The sequence below is a fragment of the Propithecus coquereli genome, unplaced genomic scaffold (assembly GCF_000956105.1).
Source record: "Propithecus coquereli isolate 6110/MARCELLA unplaced genomic scaffold, Pcoq_1.0 Scaffold178, whole genome shotgun sequence".
Lineage (NCBI taxonomy): Eukaryota > Metazoa > Chordata > Mammalia > Primates > Indriidae > Propithecus > Propithecus coquereli.
Window position 1 is genome coordinate 4943895 of NW_012142523.1, and position 24213 is coordinate 4968107.

General features: G+C 55.3%; 1 protein-coding gene across 6 annotated transcripts; it reads left to right on the forward strand.

The window, feature by feature from the left end:
* Positions 1 to 680: 680 nt before the first annotated feature.
* Positions 681 to 23935, forward strand: MAP7D1 (MAP7 domain containing 1). 6 transcript variants are annotated; one of them, XM_012642299.1, is made up of 18 exons: positions 681 to 1169; positions 14004 to 14348; positions 14549 to 14617; positions 15492 to 15655; positions 16540 to 16654; positions 18047 to 18157; positions 19318 to 19440; positions 19537 to 19694; positions 19798 to 19943; positions 20963 to 21291; positions 21539 to 21716; positions 21809 to 21947; positions 22048 to 22152; positions 22382 to 22435; positions 22598 to 22640; positions 22745 to 22835; positions 22953 to 23146; positions 23332 to 23935. In XM_012642299.1, the coding sequence occupies exons 1-18, from the start codon at positions 1124 to 1126 to the stop codon at positions 23340 to 23342; spliced, it is 2421 nt and encodes an 806-aa protein (XP_012497753.1). In that variant the 5' UTR covers positions 681 to 1123; the 3' UTR covers positions 23343 to 23935. The 6 variants fall into 6 exon arrangements, with proteins under 6 accessions (XP_012497753.1, XP_012497750.1, XP_012497755.1 ...); XM_012642298.1 differs by having other exon boundaries at positions 820 to 1169; positions 22595 to 22640; XM_012642296.1 differs by having other exon boundaries at positions 19318 to 19694; positions 22595 to 22640.
* The last annotated feature ends 278 nt before the right edge of the window (positions 23936 to 24213 follow it).

Here is a 24213-nt window from a genome sequence, read left to right on the forward strand (position 1 = left end):
AGGCCCTCACCTCAGCTGGCACCAACAAAGGCACTGGGGGTCCACTACAGAGTGCTGGGAAGTGGGCTACTTTGGGGAGGGGAGTCAGGAGGGGCTGATCGCCCGCCGCTTGGACAGACCACAGGGAGAAGATCCTTCCAGGGAGATTGGCGGGGTCGTCCGGTGGGGCTGGGGTGGAGGAGGTTCGGGGCCAAGACCACCCAGTTTGGAGCCAGGAGGGACCCAGCAGATTAGAGACCTGGGTAAAGCAGCTATGCAGGGCTGTAATTACCCCAGAAGAGCTGGGAAGACACCAGCCCTGGGATGCTGGAGGAAGGGCGGCAGCCAGGCTCCCTCCCAGACCTCTCCTCATCGCAGCCCTCACCAGGGGAGAGAAAGCGTAGCCCTTAGAGGGGTCTCCTTGTGACTCCTTCAGGCCTCCCGACGTCCCCCAGAACGGTTTTGTTTGAGGTGGCTTAGGGCGAGAATTTAGACTTGATGCTGCCTTCTCAGCTCCAGAGCCAGAGCCCCCAAGCCCCAGGGTGGGAATGGGGACTCCCAGCCCCGTTCCCCACTCCCCCAGTCCCAGCGGCGGGTGAGTCACCCGAGCGCTCCCTACATAGTCCCCTCGCGCTGCGGCGCGTACCAACGGGCGGCCGCAGGGGGAGGCAGCTCAGCCGGCGACCCCCCGGAACCGTGGCGCCCACCCCGCTGTGGTCGCAGAAGAGATACCGGGAGGCTCCCGGCGCCGCGCTCCAGGGCCGGGGCGGGGCGGGCGGCGCGGGCGCGCGGCGACATGATCCCGGGCGCTGCGTGGGCGCCCCCCCCCGCCTCGTACTTGGTACGCGCCAGCGGAGAGGCCAGGCCCAGCCCGGGCGGTACAATAGGGTTGGGCCGCGGCTGGGACTGGGCCGGCGCCGGGTAGGGAGCAGGATCGCGGCCGCAGCCGACAGACACTGGACAGCCGGCGACTCCGAGCCTCGCAGGTCGCCAGCCTCGACCTTCCCCGGAGCGCCCCCGCCTCCGAGTCCTTGCCCGCCGGGCCGGGCCGGGCGTGATGCGCCGCGGGACCCCTGGCCTGGCCGCTGGCCGCCGCCGCCGTCGCCGCTGAGACCCCCCCAAGACCCCTAGTGACGCCGCAGCCATGGAAAACGGCCCGCATGCGGAGCTGGGTCCGGGCGCACCCCCAGGTATGCCAGGAGGCACGCGGAGGCGAGATGGGAGGAGGTCGTGGGGCCGCGGGGGAGGCCGAGGATGAGGCCGGCCTCAGGGCGGCGACCCCTCCCCCGCCGCGCCCTCTGACCACTTGGAAGTTTAAAAATAAAGGCTGCGGCGGCGGCGGCTCCCGGCTACAGACGCATCTTCTGACAGCTGCCCCCTCCCCCACTCTGGGCGCCGGACTCACTGGGCGTCGGGATCCGCGGGGACCCAGCTTAGGAGTTGGTGCGGTGACCCTTCAGCCTCAGCTTAGTGCCATCTCGGCTTCCCCGCCTCCACTTTCCTTCGCGATCCACCCCAGGCCCTGAAGATCCTCTTCTACTGAGCTGGAGCTTCTGTTCCCTTCCCCATCCCCCGTAGGCACGTGTGACCCCAGCCCGAATGTGTGTTGGGATCCGGAATCTCCGGCCTGGCGCCCGGCATAGCGAAGCCCAGTCCCTGGTGCTCCCGCCCCCGGGGCCTGGCCCAGACCTCGCCCCCACCCCATCCGTCCAGCTGCCGCGCAAAGGGCCTGCTGCTGCCGCGGGCCGGCCGGGAGGGGAGGGGAGGGGAGAGGGAGGTCTCTAGCGGCGGCTGCCAAGTAACCCGCCGGATAAAGGCGAGGGGGAGGGGGAGGCGGCATTGTTTGGGGCGAGGGCGGGAGCTGGGGAGTGGGCCGCCTCCCCTGCAGCCAGGCCTACTCCAGAGCCCACCCAGCCCGACTTGGGGAGGAGGGGGACAGAAGTAAATCTGCTTATCCTGCTCGCCCTCCTTCCCGGCCTCTCTGGGCCTGAATCTCTTTGGAGAATGAGGTAAAAGCTCAAGGCCGGCGCTCCCTCCGGGACCTGCCACATCATTCCCCAGCCTGAGGCTTTGGATACCTCCCCTAGTCTCTCCCTCTCTCTCTCTTTCTCTCTCTGTCCCTCCCCACACCCCAGACCACCACCAAAGCTCTCCTCCCCTCACTCCACCAACCACCAGTGCCCAGGACTCCTGCAAATCCCACTGGGACGTGGTAGCAGCTGATGAGGGGGTGGGAACAAGTTTCTGCTTGGACCTGGTGTTGGATGGAGGCAATTACTCTTTCTTCCTAGAAGGGGAGAGAAGAGCATGATTCCTTAGGACCCAAATTCTGTTCCCACTGACTCAGGGGAGAGGTGGCCCCATCCCTACACCCCCATGGAGTCCCTGAGACTAATCCTGTCACCTCCCTGTCCTCTGGGGTGTGGGCCCAGATGAAACAGTATCTGTGGGTGCAGAGAGCTCAGGATAAGGTGGGGCTGCTTGGCTGTGGGTGGGCTCCTCCCCATGCCAGCATGGGTGCTTCCCTGGGAATGTGTGGGTATAGGAGCTGGAGGGGGGGCTACCATCAGACTGGTGGGTTTTGGGGGGGTTGTAGGCTGTGTTGGGAACAAGGGTGCCTGGGTCTGTCTTGGCTAGGCTGAGACTGAGAGGGGACACCCCAGGAGGCCCGGCCTGGGTCCATGCATCTGCTTACTGGCCCTCTGCACCTGAGGGTCCCTAGCACTGGTGTGTACACAGGGGCCTGAATGGGGGTGGTGGCTAGTATATATTAGGACACTTGGGTAGATGCCTGGACTGAATATGAGGGCATGGATGGGATGCTTGGCTGTACTGGGGGCCTGGGTGGTGTGGGGGACTGTCCACAGGGCCCTGGATAAGGAAGACGCTTCTATGCACAGGGGTCTAGATGGAGTTACGTGAGAATCTGGATCAGGATGGTGGCCGGTCCCTACACGGAGAGGAGTTGAAGGTGACAGGAGTCCCCTGTGAGGCAAGGGCTTTGTGGCCACAGCGTGTGCCCTGTGAGAGTTTGAGGCATGGCTCCCAGACCCTGAGTGCAAGTGACATGATCCAATCTCTGCCCCCTCTGAGTTCCCTTTGCACACTTGCACACTGAGCAGTAACAGGAGGCAGCGTGGAGTAGGGGACAAGTGTGGTGCCCACTTTTGGGTCAGAAGACCTGGATGGAAATCACAGTTAGCCATTTACTGGCTACTGGCCTGGACCAAGTGACTTACCTCCTGGAGCCATGGTTTCTGTCCCTAGAAAATGGGGGTAGTGTTATCAACCCCGTGGGGTTAATGTGAGGGTTAGTGATGACGTAACTAAAGGAACCTGGCACACAGACACCAGACACCTGCAATAAAGTGTTATTACCATTGTTGTGGTTACCCTGTTGCAACTGGTGCCAGCAGGGAGGTAGGAAGTATGGGGAAGGATGGGAGCAGGAATTGGGAGTCAGTTTGAGAATGTAGAGTCTGGAATCAAACAGTTTAAGTCTCTGCTTCTTAACTTACCTCTGGTAAGTCACTTAACCTAAGTCTTACATTTTCCCATCTATACAATGAGAATAATGCTAGAAATTGTCTCATAGAGACACTGGGATCATTAAATTAGATGAACACATAAAACACTTAGCCTAGGCCCTGCCACATAGTTGGTGCTCAATAAATGCCAGCTGTTTTTTGTTATTATTTTTAGTTCCTTCAGAGGCCTGGGGAGGAGATGTGATTGATTAGAATTTCAGGAGGTAAATGTATTGCAAAGGGCAGGGGAAGGGGGTTCTAAACAGACATGAGCCAGGGTGCATCTGGGGAACAGAGGGGCCCCTGTACCTGAAGTGGGGTAGTGGGAATAGAAGACCCGTGAAATGGGTGTAGGTGGCTGTCCAGCACCCCTATGCTGTGTGGATGACAGAGAAGTGAATCAGACAGAGTCCCTGCCTACCCATGGTGAGCTCCTAGCCCAGTGCTGGAGGAAGGTCTGTTCACTGCAGGGAAACCAGGTATGATGGTGACGCAGTGGGCAGTGGGCTCTGCTTGTGGAAGGCTTCACAGAGGGGGAGGCATTTGAGGTGGGTCTGAAAGGATGAGTACAAGTTGGTGAGACTGGCACAATGGACTATGCATACAGCAGGCAGCCCAGGTGGCACCTCCCACTGCCAGCTTCCCAGTCCCTCCTTGGGCTGGTGGGCCCAGTAATGAGGCCTCTAATGAGCCCCTAATGTGCAGTCACGCATATGCAAATGGGGAGGAAGGGACACTGGGCCAGCTCAGCCCCCTCTTCCCAGGATGGTGGGTCAGGGCTGAGGGAAGGGGGTAGGGACTGAAAGCAGGGCCCAGACTACAGTGACACCCTGCCCTCAGGGTAGGTCTCAGGTCTTCCCAAGCCTGGAAGGTGGGTGGCAAGCCACTGGGAACCATGTCCTTGGGTCCCTGCTGGGCCTTGGGGCTAGGGAGGGAGCCAACCAGCCAGGCCTAGATAATGCAGCTTTGTTGGCTGGTGGTAGCTCTGCCTGGCACCCCGGGCACAGCCTTCAGTGTTTCCTCCATCACCTCTCAGCTGCAGCTCTGCCCCAAGGGGAGCAGAAAGAATGGTAGGGGGTAGGGAACATGGTATTGCCACCACCATTAGCTTTTACCAGTTGTAGGAGGGGAAGATGTTGGCCAGGTATAGACTCTCTGGTGAATTGAGTTATCTCCCATTTATTATTTCCCACTCATACTTATTAAGGGCCTTCTGTGTGCCAGGCACAAAGCTCAGCATGTCATGTGTATTGTCTCATGTGTTCCTCACGACGGTCCCATGAGTAGGGACTAGTATTATCCCCATTTCACAGATGAGCCTCAGAGAAATGAAGTCACTTGCCTAAAGTCACACAGCTAGGAACTGGCAGAGGCAGGATTTGAACCCAGGTCTGTCTGACTCAGAAGTCTGCACCTCTATACTGAATTATCATGGCCCAAGCCAGCCAGTAACAGGGTCTGGCCTGCTTGCTTTCCATGACTGGTCTCTGTGGGCCTCTTGGTCTTGGGGATCCCCTGATCTTTTCTCTGGCAGGCAGAGGTGGAGCCAGCAGAGCCCTGGGTCCCCTGCGAATCCTGCCAGGTTGGAGTCTAAGCAAGTTGGACCAGAAGAAGGCCCTGGACCCAGGTGGTGGTAACAGTCCAGCCGTGGGCCATCTCCAGGCCCTGGCCTGAGGCTGGGCCTCTGCCCTCGGCATCTGGGCAACAGCATGGGCAGCCCTGCTGGGGCTGAGGGAGGGACGTGGTGGGGCCCTGGCTGCGGGATGGGGTCATTTCCTGCCGCCTAAAATAACAGGAAGTGGGTGCTCCTGATTGGAGGCTGGGAACAATGGCCGCCAGCCCGGCCAGAGAGCTGCTTCAGATCTGCAGTCTCAGTTGGGTTCCCGGCTTTATCACCCTCAGAAGCCCGTGGCCTGGCCCCAGCACCCCACTGCCCAGCTTCTGGGGCAGGCTGCCCCCTTCCTCAGGCACCTCTCCTAGCCGGCTTAGCTCCGTCCAGGCCAGGAGTAATGCTGCCCCCTAAGGGTCCCTCCTGTCCCAGCCCCAAGGTTAGGCGTCCCCCAGGGTTTGTCCTTTCTTCACACCCCGCATTCTCCCCTAGATCTCTCCAGACGGAGAGGAAAGCCAGGAGGCTGCTCCCAGTGGGTAGCAGACAGGGTGAAGACTGCCACACTGATTTGGGTCCAGACCCCAGCTTTGCTACTCACCAGCTGTGTGACTTAAGCAAGTGTCTTAATCTCTCTGAATCTGCTTCCTCGTTTCTAAAATGGGGTAATAATATCAACTTCATAGGATTGTGGCAAAGATTAAATGAACTAATGAGTTTAAAGTGTTTAGCTGTGCCTGACAAAAGCATTAGCTGTCGCGGTAGTTAATCGGACTTTCCCTGGGCCCAGGTAAAGAAGAGCCTGGAAGGGGCAGGGCAGAAGTGACCTGGATGAGGCTGTATAAATCTACAGGGGACATTGTGTCTCCTGTGTGTGCTTGTATGTCTCTGAGGCTTCGTCTGTGCCGCAGGGGGTGCCTGGCTCTGTGTGTTGTGTGTGTGTGTGTGTGTGTGTGACTGTCTCAGGACATGTGTAGAGCTCTGAATCCCAGTAACGTCTGTATCCTGTGTGTGTGTGTGTGAGAGAGAGACAAAAAAGAATGTCTTGTCTCCTGCCATGGTGTGGGCTCAGTCTGCATTGTCTGCTCCCTCACGCATGCTCTCTCTCTATCTGTTGTGTGTTTATGTCTGTCTCACCGTATGTCTTTGCCCTCTGCCTACCTCCCTGTCTTCGTTTGTCTGGGCTAGTGTTGCCACCTAAGAAGCTGCAGTGGGAGCCAGGAGGGCTTTTGCTAGAGGCGTGATCTCTGCCCTGTCTCCTCTCTGCCTCCCCCACGCTCCCTGCCCAGGGTGCTGTCTGTGCACCATCGCCCAGCTCTCACCTGGGCACTCCCTTGCTCTGCCCCTGGAGGTGGGCCACTCTCCCCCACCTCTTGCCCGGGTGCCTCACTTCCTGCCTCCTGGTGGCCAGCCTGGGCAGGAGACTGCCTTCCCTGCATTCCTGCACTCTGAGCTCAGTGCCTGCTTGCCCCACCTGCACCCGTCAGTTTTGTGGGGTGAACCTCCCTGGGGGAACCACCGAGTCACTTCCTTCTTCAGGGAATAGGCAGGAGCCTCAGGGAGGGGTGATGGGACCGCCTACCAAAAATAGCATGACATAAGGGTTTTGTCATCAGACAACCCTGGGCTCAAATCGTACCTCTGACGCTGACATGAACAATCCACTTAACCTGTCTGAGTAACAGTTTTCTGAGCTGCGAAATGGGGGCCATCCCCAGTACTTTCCTTTAGGGTGGTCATAAGAATTAAATGAGATAATGGCATATGGTAGGGCTTCCGTAAATTAATTTGTTTCCCTTCTTGGGCTTAGGAGCTGGCAGGGGATACACAGGCCTCTGACATGATCACAGCATTTGGGGTTTAGAGAGACTAGGCTTTGGAGCAGCTTGGGGTCTGACTATGTGCTAGCTAGGTCGCTTTCTATAGAACCCACATCCAACCATCCACCCACTCAGATATTCTTTAAGCAGAGCTCCTACTCTGTGCCAGGTAGGTCCTGGATAAGGCTCTGGAGCTGCAAAAAGGACTAAGATCCAGTCTTTTCTCTCGATGAGCTCTCACCGTGATGGGGGAAGAGGGTGGCCGGCAAACAGAAAAGCTAGACTGAGTTATCAGTTCTGTGAGAGGAATATTTGGCCCAGCAGGAGTTGTTGGAGTGGGAGGGGGGAGGGACGAAAGGAAAGGTCTGCCAGCTCCCAGAGGGTGGAGACGGGGAGTTGGCACCCTAAGACATGTGACAGCCCCTCCGAGAGAATTGGCCCTGACCTTTCCGCAGACCCCAGGTGCAGTCCCCTCCTAGGGATCTTGGGAAAACAGAACTTTGTGACCCCACAATGCAACCAGCTTCTGTACCTTTGCCCTGCTAATGCTCTTTGTGCCAAGAAATAAATACAAACTATCGGTCTCTTATCCAGTTCTTAACAAATACTTCTGGTAGATATCAGGGTAGCAAAATAAAACTGGAAGTGGCTAAGACCTTACAATCTGGCATAGACCAAAAATAAGATAAAATTAAGTAGCCAAAGGATCACATTTGGTGATTGAAAATGGGAGCAATCAGAAATAGATTAACCATACTGTATAGATAATTAACCAAGGAATTAGTTTGGCTTAGTATGATTTGTTCCAGATAACACTGTCCCAGTGACATTTCATCAGGGTTGGCATAATCCTGAAGGAAATATTTGTATTCAGGGTCAATAGTCTGCCAGGTTGCAAGAGGAGTTCCAAACATCCCATTTGCCTCTTAAAGAAGTTTTTCTTGTTGAGCTGCTGGAGTAAACACTCATTATTATTTTTATTAACTTCTACCTGAGTGGCTTAGTCCAAGAAGCTGCCCAAACCCTTGAGAAGGAGTTGTTTTGCTTCCCTTCAAGTATTTGTCCCTTTGCAATCAATTGCCACATGAATCTACTCTTTTTTTTTTTTCCTTAGGAGTGGGGGTCTTGCTCTGTTGCCCAGGCTGGAGTATAGTGGCACCATCATTGCTCACTTGATCTACTCTTTATTAGAATAAAAATCTCCTTCCATAGATACCTGCTTTAGGCTAGGGTGGCCTCATAGTTTAACACTTTATTTTTACTCAACAGCATTTTGTGACGGTATCCACATACTTGGCACTGTCGTAGCTGCTGGTGATGCAGTGGTGAGAAAAGCCGGCACGGCCCAGCCCTGCCAGGGCTTCCTCAAAGTCTAGAAAGGGGCTGACAATAGCTAAAGAACCACACAAGGATGTATAAAATTGTAGCAGTGACAGTGCTCCAAACAAAGGCACGTGAAGCCATGACTGTATATAATGAAAGAGTTTATCCTGATCAGACAAGCCAGGGAAGGCTTCTCTGATGAACTAAGATCTGAAGGTAAATAAGAATTAACTAAGAAAAGAGAGGAAAGCGTATATGCAAAGGCCCTGTGGCAGGAGGGAATGTGGATGGTTATTAGAATTAAAAGAAGGTCAGTGTGGCTGCAGTTCAGAGAACAAGTGGGGAATAGGGTAGGAGAGGAGATGAAGGAGGTGGTGGGGAAGGGACTTCAGATTATACTTGGCTAGTAGGTTGGGTTCAAGAATTCTGCCTTTATCTTCAGAGCAATGGGAAGCCACTGAGAGGTTTCAGATGGCGAAAGAGCACCATGATCAGATTTGCATTTACTCTGGCTGCTCAGTGCAGCACAGAGTGGGAAAGGGTGGGGAAGAGCAATGGGAGGACTTTGCAGTCATCCAGGTAAGAGAGGTGATGATGATGATAATATCTGCCAGGGTGGAGTTCATTCATTTCTTCATTCAATGAATAGTTATGGCACACGTATGTGCCTGGCTGTGTTGGCCCCGGAGATAGTCCAGCTAACAAAATAGACAAAAATTCGTGCCCTCGGCCGGGCGTGGTGGCTCACACCTGTAATCCTAACTCTCTGGGAGGCCGAGGCGGGCGGATTGTTTGAGCTCAGGAGTTCGAAACCAGCCTCAGCAAGAACGAGACCCCGTCTCTACCAAAAATAGAAAGAAATTAATTGTACAGCTAAAAATATATATAGAAAAAATTAGCCGGGCATGGTGGCGCGTGCCTGTAGTCCCAGGTACTCGGGAGGCTGAGACAGAAGGATCGCTTGAGCCCAGGAGTTTGAGGTTGCTGTGAGCTAGGCTGACACCACGGCACTCTAGCTGGGGCAACACAGTGAGACTCTGTCTCAAAAAAAAAAAAAAAAAAAATTCGTGCCCTCATGGAGATTATATTCTAGCAGTGGAAGACAGTGTTAAAATGTGTTAATGCTTATGGAGAAAAATAAGAGTTGGAAAAGAAAAAATAACAGTTGGAAAAGGGAGGGAGACTTCAACTGTCTGTAGTTTTAAATAGGAGGTGGGGGAAGGCTTCCTTGAGAAGTGACACCGAAGTAAAGACCTGAAGGGGGTGAGGGGACGAGGCATGTAGAGTCTGGGGACAGAGAATTCCCAGGTGAGGGACAGCCAGTGCAGAGCCCTGAGGCAGGAGCCTGCTCGGCACCCTGAAGGCGCAGTGGCTGGACGACTGGACACGGGAGAAGAGGAGGAGATGAGGTCCAGGAGTTCAGGATCCGGGGAGGCTTGCAGGCCGTTGTGACTGATGACTTTGGTTTTTCCTCCCTGTGCGATGGGGAGTCTTTGGAGGATTTTATCTGAGGGATGACGTGGTCTGACTTATTTTTAAACAGAATCACTCTGGCTGCTGTGTTGAGAAAGGACCAAAAGGGGATGAAGAATGGGAGCAGGGAGTCTTTTACTGGGGCTAAGAGTAAAGCTCTGACCAAGGTGACAGGAGTGGAGATAGTGAGAAGTGATTGAATTTGGGATATTGTTTGAAGGTAAAGCCAAAAGGGTTTACCAATGAGAAGTATGAGGTAAGAAAAGAGTCTGAAATGACTCCAAGGCCTGAGACACTGGAAGATGGGGTTGCCATTAACTGAGGTGGGGACACTGAGGGAGGAGTAGGCTTTTGGGGGAAGATCAGGAGCTCTCTTTGGGATATGTTAAATTAGGGGCATCTGTAAGACACCCAGGGGTGTCAAATAGGGAGTTGCATGGGGCAAAACTGGACCTCAAGGGAGAGGTCTGGGCTGGAGACACAAATTTGATTATCGTCAGCAGAGTGATGGCATTTAAAGCTGTGAGTCTGGATGAGGTCACTGAGGGAGTGAGAGTGTGGACAGAAAAGAGACGAGGTCCTCGACTGAGCCCTGGGGCACTCCAGCATGGAGAGGTTAGGTGGGGCCAGCGGAGAAGACTGGGAATTCACAGCCAGCAAGGTGGAGAAAAAACCAGGAGAATGTGTTGTCTCCAAAGCCAAGTGAAGGGAGTATTTCAAGGAGCACCCAGGGATCAACTGTGGCGAATGTAGCTAATAGGTCTAGTAGACGGGGCCTGAAAAACTGGCTACTGGGTTTAGCAGCATGGAGGTCGCTGGTATCCTTGAGGAGAGTGATGTTGCAGAGCAGTGGGGGCGAAGGCCTGGCCAAACTGGGCCCTTCTGGCGGTGATGGGGAGAAGCGAACAAATTCTTTGGGGCAGGTGCTGCTTACTTACCATCTGACCCAACCACTCAGTAAGGGATCCGTGGCTTAGACAGGTTCAGAGCTTGCACGTGGTCCCACCCAGAGCTGGGATCCTCACTCAGGCCTGTCTGACTCTGAAGCCAATGACCTTCCTGCTCCACTGCATCTGGTGCCCAGGCGCAGGTTCCCTCCAGGACTCACTCTGCCCACTCCCAGCCTCCCTTCACGTGGCTGGTCGGCACCTAGCTGGGGAGTCACTGTCTTGCCAGGTGGGTGTGATTTGCCTAGGTGTAGACAAATAGCCGCCTACAGGTTTCCTTGCAACACCTACAGCACGCACAGATGCTTGGAGAATGGCAATAAGCAGACCTCACCCTCAGCCTTTAAGCTTAGTACTTACACGCCCAGGCTTTGGCCTCAGACAGTCTTGTGTTCAAATCCTGAGTCTGCCACATACTAGTTTTTTGACCCTGGGCAAATCACTTAGCTGGGTGAGCCTCGATTGTGTCGTTTGTGTAATGGGGACAACAATCTCTGCTTCTCAGAATTGTGAGGAGGCAAGCTGCATTGCTCAGTTAGTGGGGAAGTAAGCACTCACTAAATGGTTGCTACTAGTTTGTTTGTTTGTGTTTTTTTTTTTGAGACAGAATCTCACTCTCTTGCCTGGGCTAGAGTGCCGTGGTGTCAGCCTAGCTCACAGCAACCTCAAACTCCTGGGCTCAAGCGATCCTCCTGCCTCAGGCTCCCGAGTAGCTGGGACTACAGGCACGCGCCACTGTGCCCTGCTAAATTTTTCTATTTTTTTAGTTGTTTGGCTAATTTCTTTCTATTTATAGTAGAGACGGGGGCCTCGCTCTTGCTCAGGCTGGTCTCGAACCCCTGAGCTCAAGCAATCCTCCTGCCTTGGCCTCCCAGAGTGTTAGAATTACAGGCGTGAGCCACGACGCCCGGCCCACCACTAGTTTGTTGACTACTGGAGTTAGGAAAGGAGTTTGCAGCTGGCTGGGAACTAGAGGGCCAGTGACCAGGGAGCCGTCTTGTGCTGGTATGGGGAGAGCTGGGTAGCCAGTCATGGAGCCTAGGGGCTGGCAGAGTGGGCGGCATCACTAGGGAGACAGGGCCTCAGCTGGGGCCCTTGCCTGGAGCCCAGGAAGCTGACAGGGAAGGAATGAGGGGTAACAGTGTGAACCTCCAATAGTGTCGTTGTGTAACACCTGTTCCCTCATACTGCCTTCAACAGAGGCCCGGGGTGGAATGGAAAAGGGCATGGGCTCTGGTGACAGCCACTGGGTTCAAGTCCAGGCTTCTTTACTTACGAGCTGAGTGACTTCAAATTACTTCATTTAACCTCTTTTTGCTTTACTGTCCTCATCTGTATGAAAGAGATATTTATAGCACCTCTTTCATAAGTATTGTCCGTGAAGATTAAAACTAGTATATGTAAAAATGCTTTGCACATAAGAAGCTCTTACTAAATACATATGTCAATGGTTATTATTATAACTAACACTCATCACAATACTGTGAGATAGGTAATATCGGCATTTTATAGAAGAGGAGCTATGCACAGAGAGGGTCTGTAACTGGCCCAAGGTCACACAGTTAGTGTGGAAGCCAGAATTCATATTCAAATAGTCTGGCTGTGGAGCCCAGACCAATCACTAGACTCCCTGAAGAAGGTGCCCAGAGTTCCAAAAGCAGCCCCTTGGGGGTGCCCCTTCCGTGTACACGTTGTCACTCAGGGGATGGGGAGTTTACACATCCTGAGAGACCCAGAGTTCCCAGAACAGAGGACCTAGTTTGGTGGAGGCAACTGTAAGAGTGGAAAATGCTTCCTTGGAAGTACCTCCCACAGACCCAGGCCCTGCTCCCTAAGCCCTGTTGGTGGCTGTGTTCCCACTGATCCCCTTGATGCCTGGAGGGTAGCAGCAGATGACACCAGGGCTCAACGTGCAAATGATTCTCTCTGGGAGACCTGGAGGCTTCATAAGACCAATAGGAAAAGGGAGGGAAATGCTGTTTGCTGGCACGGAAATTGTGCCAGGCACTTTACTGACATCCTTCCTGGCTTGGGCCCATTATCCCCATTTTATAGACATCAAAACTGAGGCTGAGGGAGGTTGAATGGCTTGTCCAAGGTTACCTGCGGGGGAAGTAAGGCTTGTCCTGTCTTAGGCTTGTGAAATCAGAATTGGGCCCTCATGTGACTGACTCCTAAGCCTGTCTTTCAACTGCCCCACAATGTACATGAGCACATACGAGCATATGCCAAATCATGTGGCTTCCTTACTGGGCACTTTGGTGTCTTTTACAGGGTTCTTGGAATATTCATGTCCTAAAAGAAGAAATCTCTGCTGGGCGCAGTGGCTCACGCCTGTAATCCTAGCACTCTGGGAGGCCAAGGGGGGAGGATTGCTTGAGCTCAGGAGTTCAAGCCCAGTCTGAGCAAGAGCAAGACCCCGTCTCTACTAAAAATAGAAAGAAATTAGCCAAACAACTAAAAATAGAGAAAAAAATTAGCCGGGCATGGTGGCGCATGCCGGTAGTCCTAGCTACTCGGGAGGCTGAGGCAGGAGGATCGCTTCAGCCCAGGAGTTTGAGGTTGCTGTGAGCTAGGCTGACGCCACGACACTCTAGCCCGGGCAACACAGTGAGACTCTGTCTCAAAAAAAAAAAAAGAAATCTGAGTGTGACTAGGGGAAAAAAAGATTACAAAGGAGACATAGCTGGTTAACCCTCACATCGGGATCTGAGCAACAGAGCATCCCACGTGAGCCAATGTTTATGTCCTTCCTCTTCGCCAGTCCCATGTGCCCAGCACTAGCCCCCTCTGTGAACCAGGCCTTGGGTTGGACACTGTGCCCCAGAGGTAAAGCAGAAAGGTGAGGGAGGCAGACATGGAAATAGATCATTATCATTTGGTGCACCAGTAAGTGCTACAAACTCGTTCTCGGTTTTTCCAATACACCCTACTCCTTTCTGCCCCTTGGCATATGCTCTTCTCTTTGCCAACTCCAGCTCACCCTTTGGATCTCAGCTTGGTTGTTACTTCTTCAGGAACCCCCCCAAGTGTAGGTTAACCATCTTTATTGTGCTGCCCCCAGACATGGTATTTATTCTCTACTATAATTGCCCAGCTATTTGTCTGTCTGCCCTACCAGAGGGTGAGCTCCGCAGAGACAGGGATTATGGCTATTTTCTCACCATTATATCATTAGTATCTGGAACAGGGCCTGGCACATAGAAAGAACTCAATAAACACACATGAATGAATAAATAAGTCAGTTGGACAAGGGAACTAGCCATGTGTTGAACTGATGGCCCAGATGTACAGTCTGACCTTTTCTCTTTTTGTGTTGGTCTTTCAGCTGTGGTAGCCAGGACGCCCCCAGAGCCAAGACCTTCTCCAGAAGGTGACCCTTCCCCGCCACCTCCACCGATGTCAGCCCTGGTCCCCGACACTCCCCCGGATACCCCTCCTGCCATGAAGAATGCCACTAGCCCTAAGCAGATCCCATTGGAACCAGAGAGCCCCCCAGGGCAGGTTGTGCCTAGGCCAGCCCCTCCACAGGAAGAGTCCCCCTCCACAGAAGCAAAGAGCAGGGGACCCACCCCACCAGCCACAGGCCCACGGGATGCCAGGCCTCCTCGAAGGAGCAGCCAGCCATCCCCAACGACAGTGCCAACCTCTGACAGCCCTCCTACCAAGCAAGGTATGTGTGATATCCCCAGTCCTGGGCCCAAACCCCTTGGCTCAGGGTCCTAGCCCTGGATGATATCGCCTGAGGGAAATCTCCTTTGCCCTAGAGAAGATGGGGAAAGGATGGAGGTGAGGCCTGGAGGGAGAGCCCCGAGGCCGACTCCTGTTTGGAGAGAGCCTTTTGACCTGTGTGTTCTTGTTCCCTCTGCTAAGATGTGAAGAAGGCAGGAGAGAGACACAAGCTGGCAAAGGAGCGGCGAGAAGAGCGGGCCAAGTACCTGGGTGAGTGAGCGGGAAGCAGCATCATCTTCACCATCAGCATCACCACCATCAACATCCTATTAATAACACTAACAGTTCTGGAACACTTAATTATGTATGCTAAGAGCAGTGCGTGCATTATCTTGTTTAATCCTCTCAACACACTTTGAGGAGGAAACAGGCTCAGAGGGATGAAATCGTTTGCCTAGGCCAGGCACGGTGGCTCACGCCTGTAATCCTAGCACTTTGGGAGGCTGAGGCAGGAGGATCGCTTGAGCTCAGGAGTTCAAGACCAGCCTGAGCAAGAGTGAGACCCCGTCTCTACTAAAAATAGAAAAAATTAGCCAGGCGTGGTGGTGTGCACCTGTAGTCTGAGCTACTCAGGAGGCTGAGGCAGGAGGATCGCTTGAGCCCAGGAATTTGAGGTTGCTGTGAGCTAGGCTGATGCCATGGCATTCTAGCCTGGGTGACAGAGCAAGACTCTGTCTCCCCCCCCAAAAAAAAGAAATGATTTAATCATTTATCATTTGCCTAAGCACACAGCCAGTGGAATAGCTACTATTCAGACCCAGAGGCATCATCTCACCCCAGATCCCATGTTCTTAATCACAGTATGTAGACATCTGTCCAGTAGCCCCCCAACTCAGATGGGGATTTTGCACTAAAGCAGTCATTTCTCTTTCAGTCCTGAGAGACCATGAGGTCAGTGGGGGAGAATAGCCTCTCGAGGTCTGAGGCCTGTCTTCAGGAAGCCCTTCAGTTTAAAGGGGGTGTCTGAGAGCGGAGGCTCCACCTAAGCAGGCAGGAGAAAGACCCACGCAGGGCTGGGGTAAACAGGAGTGGCCACTTGGAGGCCATGCAGAACCCTTCACACACTGGGCTCCTTTTCCCATAGCCGCCAAGAAGGCGGTGTGGCTGGAGAAGGAAGAGAAGGCCAAGGCGCTGCGGGAGAAGCAGCTCCAGGAGCGAAGGCGGCGGCTGGAGGAGCAGCGGCTTAAAGCCGAGCAACGCCGCGCAGCCCTGGAGGAGCGGCAGCGGCAGAAGCTGGAAAAAAACAAGGTGCGGGATGGATCTGAGTGGATCTGTGTACCGTGTACCCAGACGTCTGTGTGCTGGTGAAGTGTGTATGCACACCTGCGTTCATGCCTCTGTGTTATCATGCCCATGTGGTCCTATCTGCATTCACATCTACACTTGTGTCCCTGTGTTACAGCGTTTGGGCGTCTGTGAAATGCAGACACATTTGCTTCCATGTGTGTGTCTGTAGGCCCCTGTGACTGTGCGCTGTCGGTACCTATAATTGTGTACGCGCCCCGAGTGTCTGTGTTTGTATGTATGCACGTATGTGTCTGTGTGAGTGTGCCTAGCTCCGTCACATGGGTAAAACCCTGGCTTGAGCACTGGTGAGGAAATGAAGGAGATGGTGGCTTGGCCCTACCTGGAGCCTTCAGGCTGAATGGAAAGCACAGCTCCAAGGTCAGAACCCTTAGTGCCAGCAGGACATGGGTAAAACCCTGGCTTGAGCACTGGTGAGGAAATGAAGGAGATGGTGGCTTGGCCCTACCTGGAGCCTTCAGGCTGAATGGAAAGCACAGCTCCAAGGTCAGAACCCTTAGTGCCAGCAGGACATGGCCTTGCCCGGGAGTCTTAGGCAGGGGGTGTCCAAGCCCATCCTCAGAAAAGCAACTCATACACCCAGGAAATGACTCAAGAACAGTGAAAAACTTCCCAAGAACAAGTCAAAAGGGATCTATTGCACATGGTCCTTAATCATAGCAAGGATTCGGTAACCTTGGTTACCTACAATGAGTCAGGAAAAGCTTCCGGGAAGGGGACGGGGAAGGAGGGGAGGAGGCATTGTCATAGGAGGGAGAAGGAGCCCTATCCCAGGTATGATGCATGTTCTGAACCCAGACCTCTCTCCTGTCCCCACCTCCCCCCAGGAGCGCTATGAAGCAGCCATCCAACGGTCAGTGAAGAAGACATGGGCTGAAATCCGGCAGCAGCGCTGGTCCTGGGCAGGGGCCCTGCACCACAGCTCCCCGGGCCATAAGACCAGTGAGTGGACTGGATGGGCTGGTGGGTGGGTAGGCGGGGGTGAGATCTGACAAGTGGGGGAAGGGAACAGGAGCTGACAGCTCCAGGCAGCAGGTGTGCCTTGCTTCGACTTGAGTCTTCTAGAATGGTCTGTAAACCAAATTGTCCCTTCCCTAGGACTTCCACTATCAAATCAGAGATGGATTCTCTACATTTGGTTTTCTCTTCAAACCTCTGTCATTTTATGATTAGCCCTCTTTGCTCTGTCAATTATTATTAGTTGATGATATGTAAAAGAGAATTTTAATGCCCAGCAGACACTGGATATTTAAAGAAAACTGTCACTGCTTGTCTTGGAAGGTAGATTTTTGTCTCTGAGTTTTCTTCACATAGGGCCATCATGGATTTTGGTCTGATTCTTTGCTGGCATGTATATACCACTGTGTTTGGATGTCTATGCAATGGCAAGGTTCAGTATTTCCAGCTGTGTCTCTTTTGGTATATGTGCTCATGAATCTGTGCATTGTGTGTCCTAATGTGTTTGCCTTGGTGTGTTTGTGGCTTGTGTACTTCAGGGAGGCTCCCCGAGTCAGACAGACTTGGGTTCCAGCTCTGGCGCTTGACCAGGGCTTGAGCTTTAACTTCTCGACATCACCCTTTCTTCATCTGTAAAATGGGGATGACAATACTACTTGCCTCCGAGGTTGTAGGTAGATGTTTGGAAGATCAAATGAGGTAACATGTGTGTGGTGCCCAGCACAGTGCCTAGCACACGGTAAGCATCAGCAAATGTTAGCTGTTACAAATATCAAGATTAGGTTGCTTCGATGTGTCTGTGCCTTGTGTGCATCCCAGGTTTGTTAGTGTTTGTGTTTCTATATCTGTGCATGTCTGCACACATGTGTGCATGCTTAAGTATCTGCCACTCTATATGCCTGTGTTTGCATGTCTTTGTCTTTGTATGTCTGGATGAATATGTGGATTTGTGCTAGTGACTGTGACTATGTAGGTTCTTTGGTTTAGGAACGTCTTTGCATCTTTCCAGTACGTGGGTGTTGTATCCATATTGTCTTGGCTGGGCAGTGTCAGCAAGTGCCAACGCTGGGTGGTGGGGAGGAGGGGTTGCAGCAGCCAGCCCTAGGGAATGGCTTCCTTTGGTCAGACCAGGAAGGCTGTAGTTTTTCTAGTTTTACTCATCTCTTCCCTCTGTTCCTTCTCCGTCGGCTCCCCCAACCCAGGTCACCTACCCCAACCCTCCCTCCCCCAGGGCCAAGTCTGCCTCCCCGTCCTCATCCTAGCCTGCCCACTCCTCCCTCTCCCACGCTGCCCTCGGAGCATCCTGCATGGAAGGCCTCAGTGCCCCCCCTGGCTCCTGTCTGGCCCGGCCCTAATGCCGTGTCTTTTCCCCTCCAGGTGGGAGCAGGTGCTCCGTGTCGGCAGTAAACCTGCCCAAACACGTGGACTCTATAATCAACAAGCGGCTCTCAAAGTCCTCTGCCACGCTCTGGAACTCCCCCAGTAGAAGTAAGAGAAGGCCCAGCCCTTCCCCCTCCAGAGCCCCCTGTAGCCCCCACCAAGCCTCCTCCTCAGCAAGAACACCAAGTCCCTGGAGCCCTCACATACTCCAGGTCCCCATCCCTACTCTACCCTTTCTGGGGCTCTGTGCCCCTTGGGGGAGCCGGCATTTGGGTCTGGACCCTGAGGACAGAGTTGTGCCGTGTAGGAGAGAAGAACAGAGACAAAGGACAATGCCTGAGCATGCTGAAAGCCTAACTGGGGCTTCAAGAGCAAATTGGGGGTGGCGACTGGGGGTGGGAATGGGCAGACAGCCTATCTCCAACCACAGCCAGCTGGCCTGGGCCAACCTTAGGCAGGTGGCATTGTCGCCATGTACCAGACTGGCCTGGGTGCTTATTCTGGCTCCACCCTGGAGGGCCCATGTAATCCTGCCCTTTCTGCCTTCAGAGCCCCAGCCTTGGCCTTGGCTGGTTCCAGAGTTGTGGCCAACCAGGGTGGCACAGCCCCTGCATTCCCACCATGCCCTGGTACTCACATGTGAAGGAGCCATGGAAGGAGTTATTTATAAGTTTCTCTAGCTTTTGTTTGGTTGCTCTGTTGCCTAGCAACCAAACCAAATCAGCTGCTGCACCAGCCCCACCTGACTGAGGCTTAAAAATAACCCAGCAGCTGAGAGGACAGTGCAGGGTGGCCTAGGGCAGGCAGGCCCCCTAGCAACCTCTCCCTGGCACAGGCCTCATAAAAGCTGGGTCATAGGAGCACCAGGACCCTCACTGTCCCAAATCCATGGGAGCATGCCTCCCTCAGGCCAGCCTCTGAAAGCAGGAAGGGCAGGGCCCCACGCTGGGCCATGGGAGAGGGCAATTGGGTGGATCTTCCACTGATCCTGGATGGCTCCTTCCTATACACACAGTTCAGAGCCCTTTCACCTGGGGAGAGTGGTAGGAGGGGACCCTCAAGCGATGCACGATGTTGCCCTGGGAAGTGTCTTGTTGCTTGGGTCTGCAGTGGAGGTGCAGATCTCAGGGAGAACAAGTGTGTCCGGCATCTGATTGTGGGGGAAGAGTCCTCCTGGGTGAGACTCCTTGGGCATGGTTCCTGGTCTCTGCCCTTATGCCTCTGCCTGCCTCCTGCGGTGACCCGCTTGCCTGGCGTTCTTCCCCTAGATCGCAGCCTGCAGCTGAGCGCATGGGAGAGCAGCATCGTGGATCGTCTGATGACGCCCACCCTCTCCTTCCTGGCTCGGAGTCGCAGCGCGGTCACACTGCCCCGAAACGGCCGGGACCAGGGTAGGGGCGGCGACTCTGGGAGAGCCCACACGCGCGGCCGGGCAGGGGCGAGCCTGACGCCTGGGCCGCACCCCAACCGCACTCATCCCTCTGCAGCTGTGCCCGTGTGCCCACGCTCGGCCTCTGCCAGCCCCCTGACGCCGCCGTGCAGCGCCCCGCGAAGTGCGCACCGCTGCGCCCCCGGCGGGGAGCGCCGCAAGCCCAGCGCTGGGGGCAGTCCCGCTCCTGTCCGCCGCCGGCCGGAGGCCTCGCCGGTGAGTGGCCGCGCGGGTGGGGACAGGCAGCCCAGGCCCCCGGAGCGCTGGCGCCGCTGACCTCTGCTCCCCGTCCCGGCTCCCGTCCCTCCCTCCCTGCCAGGTGCAGAAAAAGGAGAAGAAGGACAAGGAGCGGGAAAACGAGAAGGAGAAGAGCGCCTTAGCCCGGGAGCGCAGCCTCAAGAAGCGCCAGTCGCTGCCCGCCTCCCCGCGCCCCCGCCTCTCGGCCGGCGCCGCCTCTGAGCTCAGGTGGGCGTTCAGGGGACTGCGCCTCACCAGGCCATTCATTCATTCGTTCATTCATTCATTCGTTCATTTATTCACAAACATCTGTTGGGCACCCATCCCTAGAATGAAAGTTCCTCGAGGGCACTTTTTCTTTTTTCCTTTTTGTGTGTGTGGGATTTGTTTGTTTTTTTGAGACAGAGTCTCACTCTATCACCCCGGCTAGAATGCCGTGGCGTCAGCCTAGCTCACAGCAAGCTCAAACTCCTGGGCTCAAGCGATCCTACTGCCTCAGCCTCCCGAGTGGCTGGGACTACAGGCGCAAGCCATAATGCCCGGCTAATTTTTTCCTATATATTTTTAGTTGTCCAACTAATTTCTTTCTATTTTTAGTAGAGACAGGGTCTCGCTCTTGCTCAGGCTGGTCTCAAACTCCTGACTTCGTGCGATCCTCCCGCCTCGGTCTCCCAGAGTGCTAGGATTACAGGCGTGAGCCACCACGCCTGCCTGTGGGGTTTGTTTTGTTTCGTTTTTTGACCGTTTGGATTACTGAAGTGCCCCAGTCCCTAAAACGGTGCCTGGCACCTGGTAAGCACTGAGTAAATACCTACTGAATGAATGGACCTGCCAGGTAGTGTTCGAGGTGCTGAGGACACTTTGGGCTAAACCGGGCCCAGTTTTTGCTCTTATTAAGCTTAAGGACTGTTCCCTATTGGAGCATTCATCTTTGAGAGTGTAAAAAGAAAAAGAAAAAAAAAAGCTTACAGGCTAATGGGGGAGGGGACATTAATCAAAAAATCTCATGAATATGTAATTGCAAACTGGGATATATGATCTAAAAGGAAATGATATGGTTTTGTGGGAGCATATAGAGGGGTGCTGACCTAGCCTGGGGGGGAGGATACACTTCCCTGAGGAAGTGACATGCGCAGAGCACGTGTGTGTGTGTGTGTGTGTGTGTGTGTGTGTGTGTGTGTGTGTCTGTGTCTCTGTCTTGGGGCCGCGCACGTGCATCCAGGCCTAACTGTTCCCTTTTCTCTCAGCCCCAAATCCAAGGCCCGGCCATCCTCTCCCTCCACGTCCTGGCATAGGCCTGCCTCCCCCTGCCCCAGCCCAGGGCCAGGCCATGCTCTGCCTCCAAAACCACCATCCCCGCGAGGCACCACGGCAGCACCCAAGGGGCGGGGCCGCAGGAAGGACGAAGCCAAGGAGAGCCCGAGCGCAGCAGGGCCTGAGGACAAGAACCACAGCAGGAGCAAGGCCAGCGATGAGAGGGAGCCTGCAGCCCCAGCCTCACCAGCGCCCTCGCCTGTGCCCTCACCCACCCCAGCCCTGTCCCAGAAGGAGCCGCCCACAGCGGAGAGCCCTGCAGGTGGGTCTGAAGAGAGGGGTGGGCAGGGGGCGAGCAGCCAGCTCTGGCTGTTGTGGGAGGTAGTCAGGGGTGTGAGCCAACAGCGATGCCTGGGGACTGGGTGTCAGGAGACAAGAAGAGACCTGCCTTCGGGAGGTCCAGGCCCAGGATGGGTCACCCCGGGGTCCAGAAAAGTGAGGGGCATGCAGGGGTGGTGGAGGTGCCTGTGTGGGTGTGTGCTGACTCCTGGTCCTGGATCCCCCTCCAGACATTGCTCTCTTGACCTCACCCCCAGCCCCTGCTCCCCCGGTGACCCCTAGCAAACCAATGGCCGGCACCACAGACCGAGAAGAAGCTACTCGGCTCCTGGCTGAGAAGCGGCGCCAGGCCCGGGAGCAGCGGGAGCGCGAGGAACAGGAGCGGAGGCTGCAGGCAGAAAGGGACAAGTGAGCGCGCCCTTGGGGACTGAGGGGGCCCTTTTGGTGGGTGGAGGGGAAGCGCGAGACTGAGCTTGAGCTGAGTTTCCTCTGTCACCCAGGCGAATGCGAGAGGAGCAGCTGGCGCGGGAGGCCGAGGCCCGGGCGGAGCGGGAGGCCGAGGCCCGGAGGCGGGAGGAGCAGGAGGCGCGAGAGAAGGCGCAGGCCGAGCAGGAGGAGCAGGAGCGGCTGCAGAAGCAGGTGCCCCGGCGGACGGGCGTGAGCCGGCCGGGCGCGGGTGCCTCTGGCTGGGAGGGAGGCTGGCGTCGCGGGCCCTGGCGCTGACGGGAGTCTTTGACAGAAAGAGGAGGCTGAAGCTCGGTCGCGGGAAGAAGCGGAGCGGCAGCGCCTGGAGCGGGAAAAGCACTTCCAGCGGGAGAAGCAGGAGCGGCAGGAGCGCAGACAGGTGGGTGGGGCCTGGCGCGGGTGGGCGGGGCTCCAGTTCCTCGGGCTAATGGAGGCGGGGCCAGTGGGCGGGGCCTTGGGCTCCGGGAGGAGCTGGGGCAGGTTCTGGATCCTAGCGGAGAAAGGGTGGGTATGAACTCGGAGGGCCTGGAGACTCCAAGACGGGGCTGGCTGGTGGGAGGTTTAGGATGAAGTGGGGCGCGAGCCTTACTGATGGGGCCTCCACACAGCGTCTGGAGGAGATAATGAAGAGGACCCGGAAGTCGGAAGTTGCGGAAACCAAGGTCAGGGTCCCAGGCAGTGGTGGGACTGGGGCTGGGGCGGGGAAAGGAGGCCGGGGTTCTGTGAGGAGGCCGCTCAGGGGCCGGCTGGGGAGAGGAGTCAGTGCCATTGTCGGCTGGGTCCACGTATCCCTGGAGCCTGACTGCTCTTCCTCTTCGAAGCAGAAGCAGGATAGAAAGGAGGCCGATGCCAACAATTCCAGCCCAGGTAAAGCCCTCATCCCCTCAGTCTCCATCCCCTTCGCCACCCTCACGTCCAGCCTGTCCCCTCTCGCCGGCCCCTGCCTGACGGCCATTCCTTCCATGTGCTAGACCCTGCGAAAGCCGGGGAGGCTCGGCCCTCAGAGCTGCAGAAAGAGGTAGTGCAGAAAGAGGAGCCGGCTCTTCAGGAGCCGCAGTGGAGGTACCAGCTTCCAATCCTAGGGACCCCTAGCGGGGAGGCGGGCTCCTGCTGGAGCTGTAGGGTGGCCTGGGCCTTACCGGGAGGCGAGGTGCTGAGCCTTGGCCCCTGCATCCACAGCTTGCCAAGCAAGGAGTTGCCAGGGTCCCTGGTGAACGGCCTACAGCCTCTCCCAGCACACCAGGAGAATGGCTTCTCCCCCAAGGGACCCTCTGGGGACAAGAGTCTGGGCCGAACACCAGAGGCACTCCTGCCCTTTGCAGAAGCAGAAGCCTTCCTCAAGAAAGCTGTGGTGCAGCCCCCACAGGTCACAGGTAGGGCCACTGCTTCCCAGACCCCACCCATCCCTCCCAGCAGCTCTCCCTGGACTCTCCAGCCCTGCCCTCTCTTCTTCTAGCTCTGCCAGAGGCCCTCTCCTGCTCCACCCTGAAGACCTCCAGCCATCTGGGCTTGGGGGCATGGTTTGCCCTGACTGTTTCCCCTTCCCCTTTTTCCCCAGAAGTCCTTTAAGAGGGGTTGCCTTGGATCTGGGCACAGCTGTGAGAGCTCCTCTGTATCATCTACCAGGATGTCTGGAGGAGAAAGAGAAAGAACAAAGATGGAAGTGGCCTGGGCCCCTGGGGGTGGGTCCTCTCTGTTGTTTTTAATCTGCACCTTATAGACTGATGTCTCTTTGGCTGGAGCCAGACCCTGCCCCTCAGTGCGTTCGTGTGCTCACATGCGTGGACATCCCCTCTCCCCCACACACACACATACACTCACAGCCTCTCTGGCCTCCTCCCGTGGGGAAGGGCCGCCTGTAGCATTTGCCTTGGTTTGGTGGGGTACAGTGGATGTGAATACTGTAAATAGCTTGTGCTCAGACTCCTCTGTGTGGAGAGGGTGGGTGCAGGGGGCAGACCCTCCCCTCAAGGCTCCCTGGGGAGATCTAACTCTCTCTATTTAACTGTAACAGGGGGAACCCAGGTCTGGGGCTGGGGGGCACCTTGGGCCACAGGATACTGGTTACTTCAGGGGTACCCATCCCCTCGCCCTCGCCTAGAATCAGTGTTATTGCATCTGATCAAATGTCTCCAGAAATAAAGTGAAAATAATTCTGCCAATCCTGTCTGTTCTTGGAGCTAGTGGTGGAGGTGGGAGCATGTGGCCACCTGAGTTCTAAGAAGAACTGAAGGATCCTAGGGCCTAGGGATATTTACCCCACCTGGGGGACCAGTTCTGGACCCCCTGCCCTATGGTCAAATGAATTTATTCATTTATTCATTCAACAGATATCATTGCTTTAACTCTGTACCAGACAGTGGGCTACACACTGGGGATGCAATAGTAGGAAAAAACGCAACCTCTGTCCTTGCAGAGTTTATGGTCCAGTGTGTGAGCA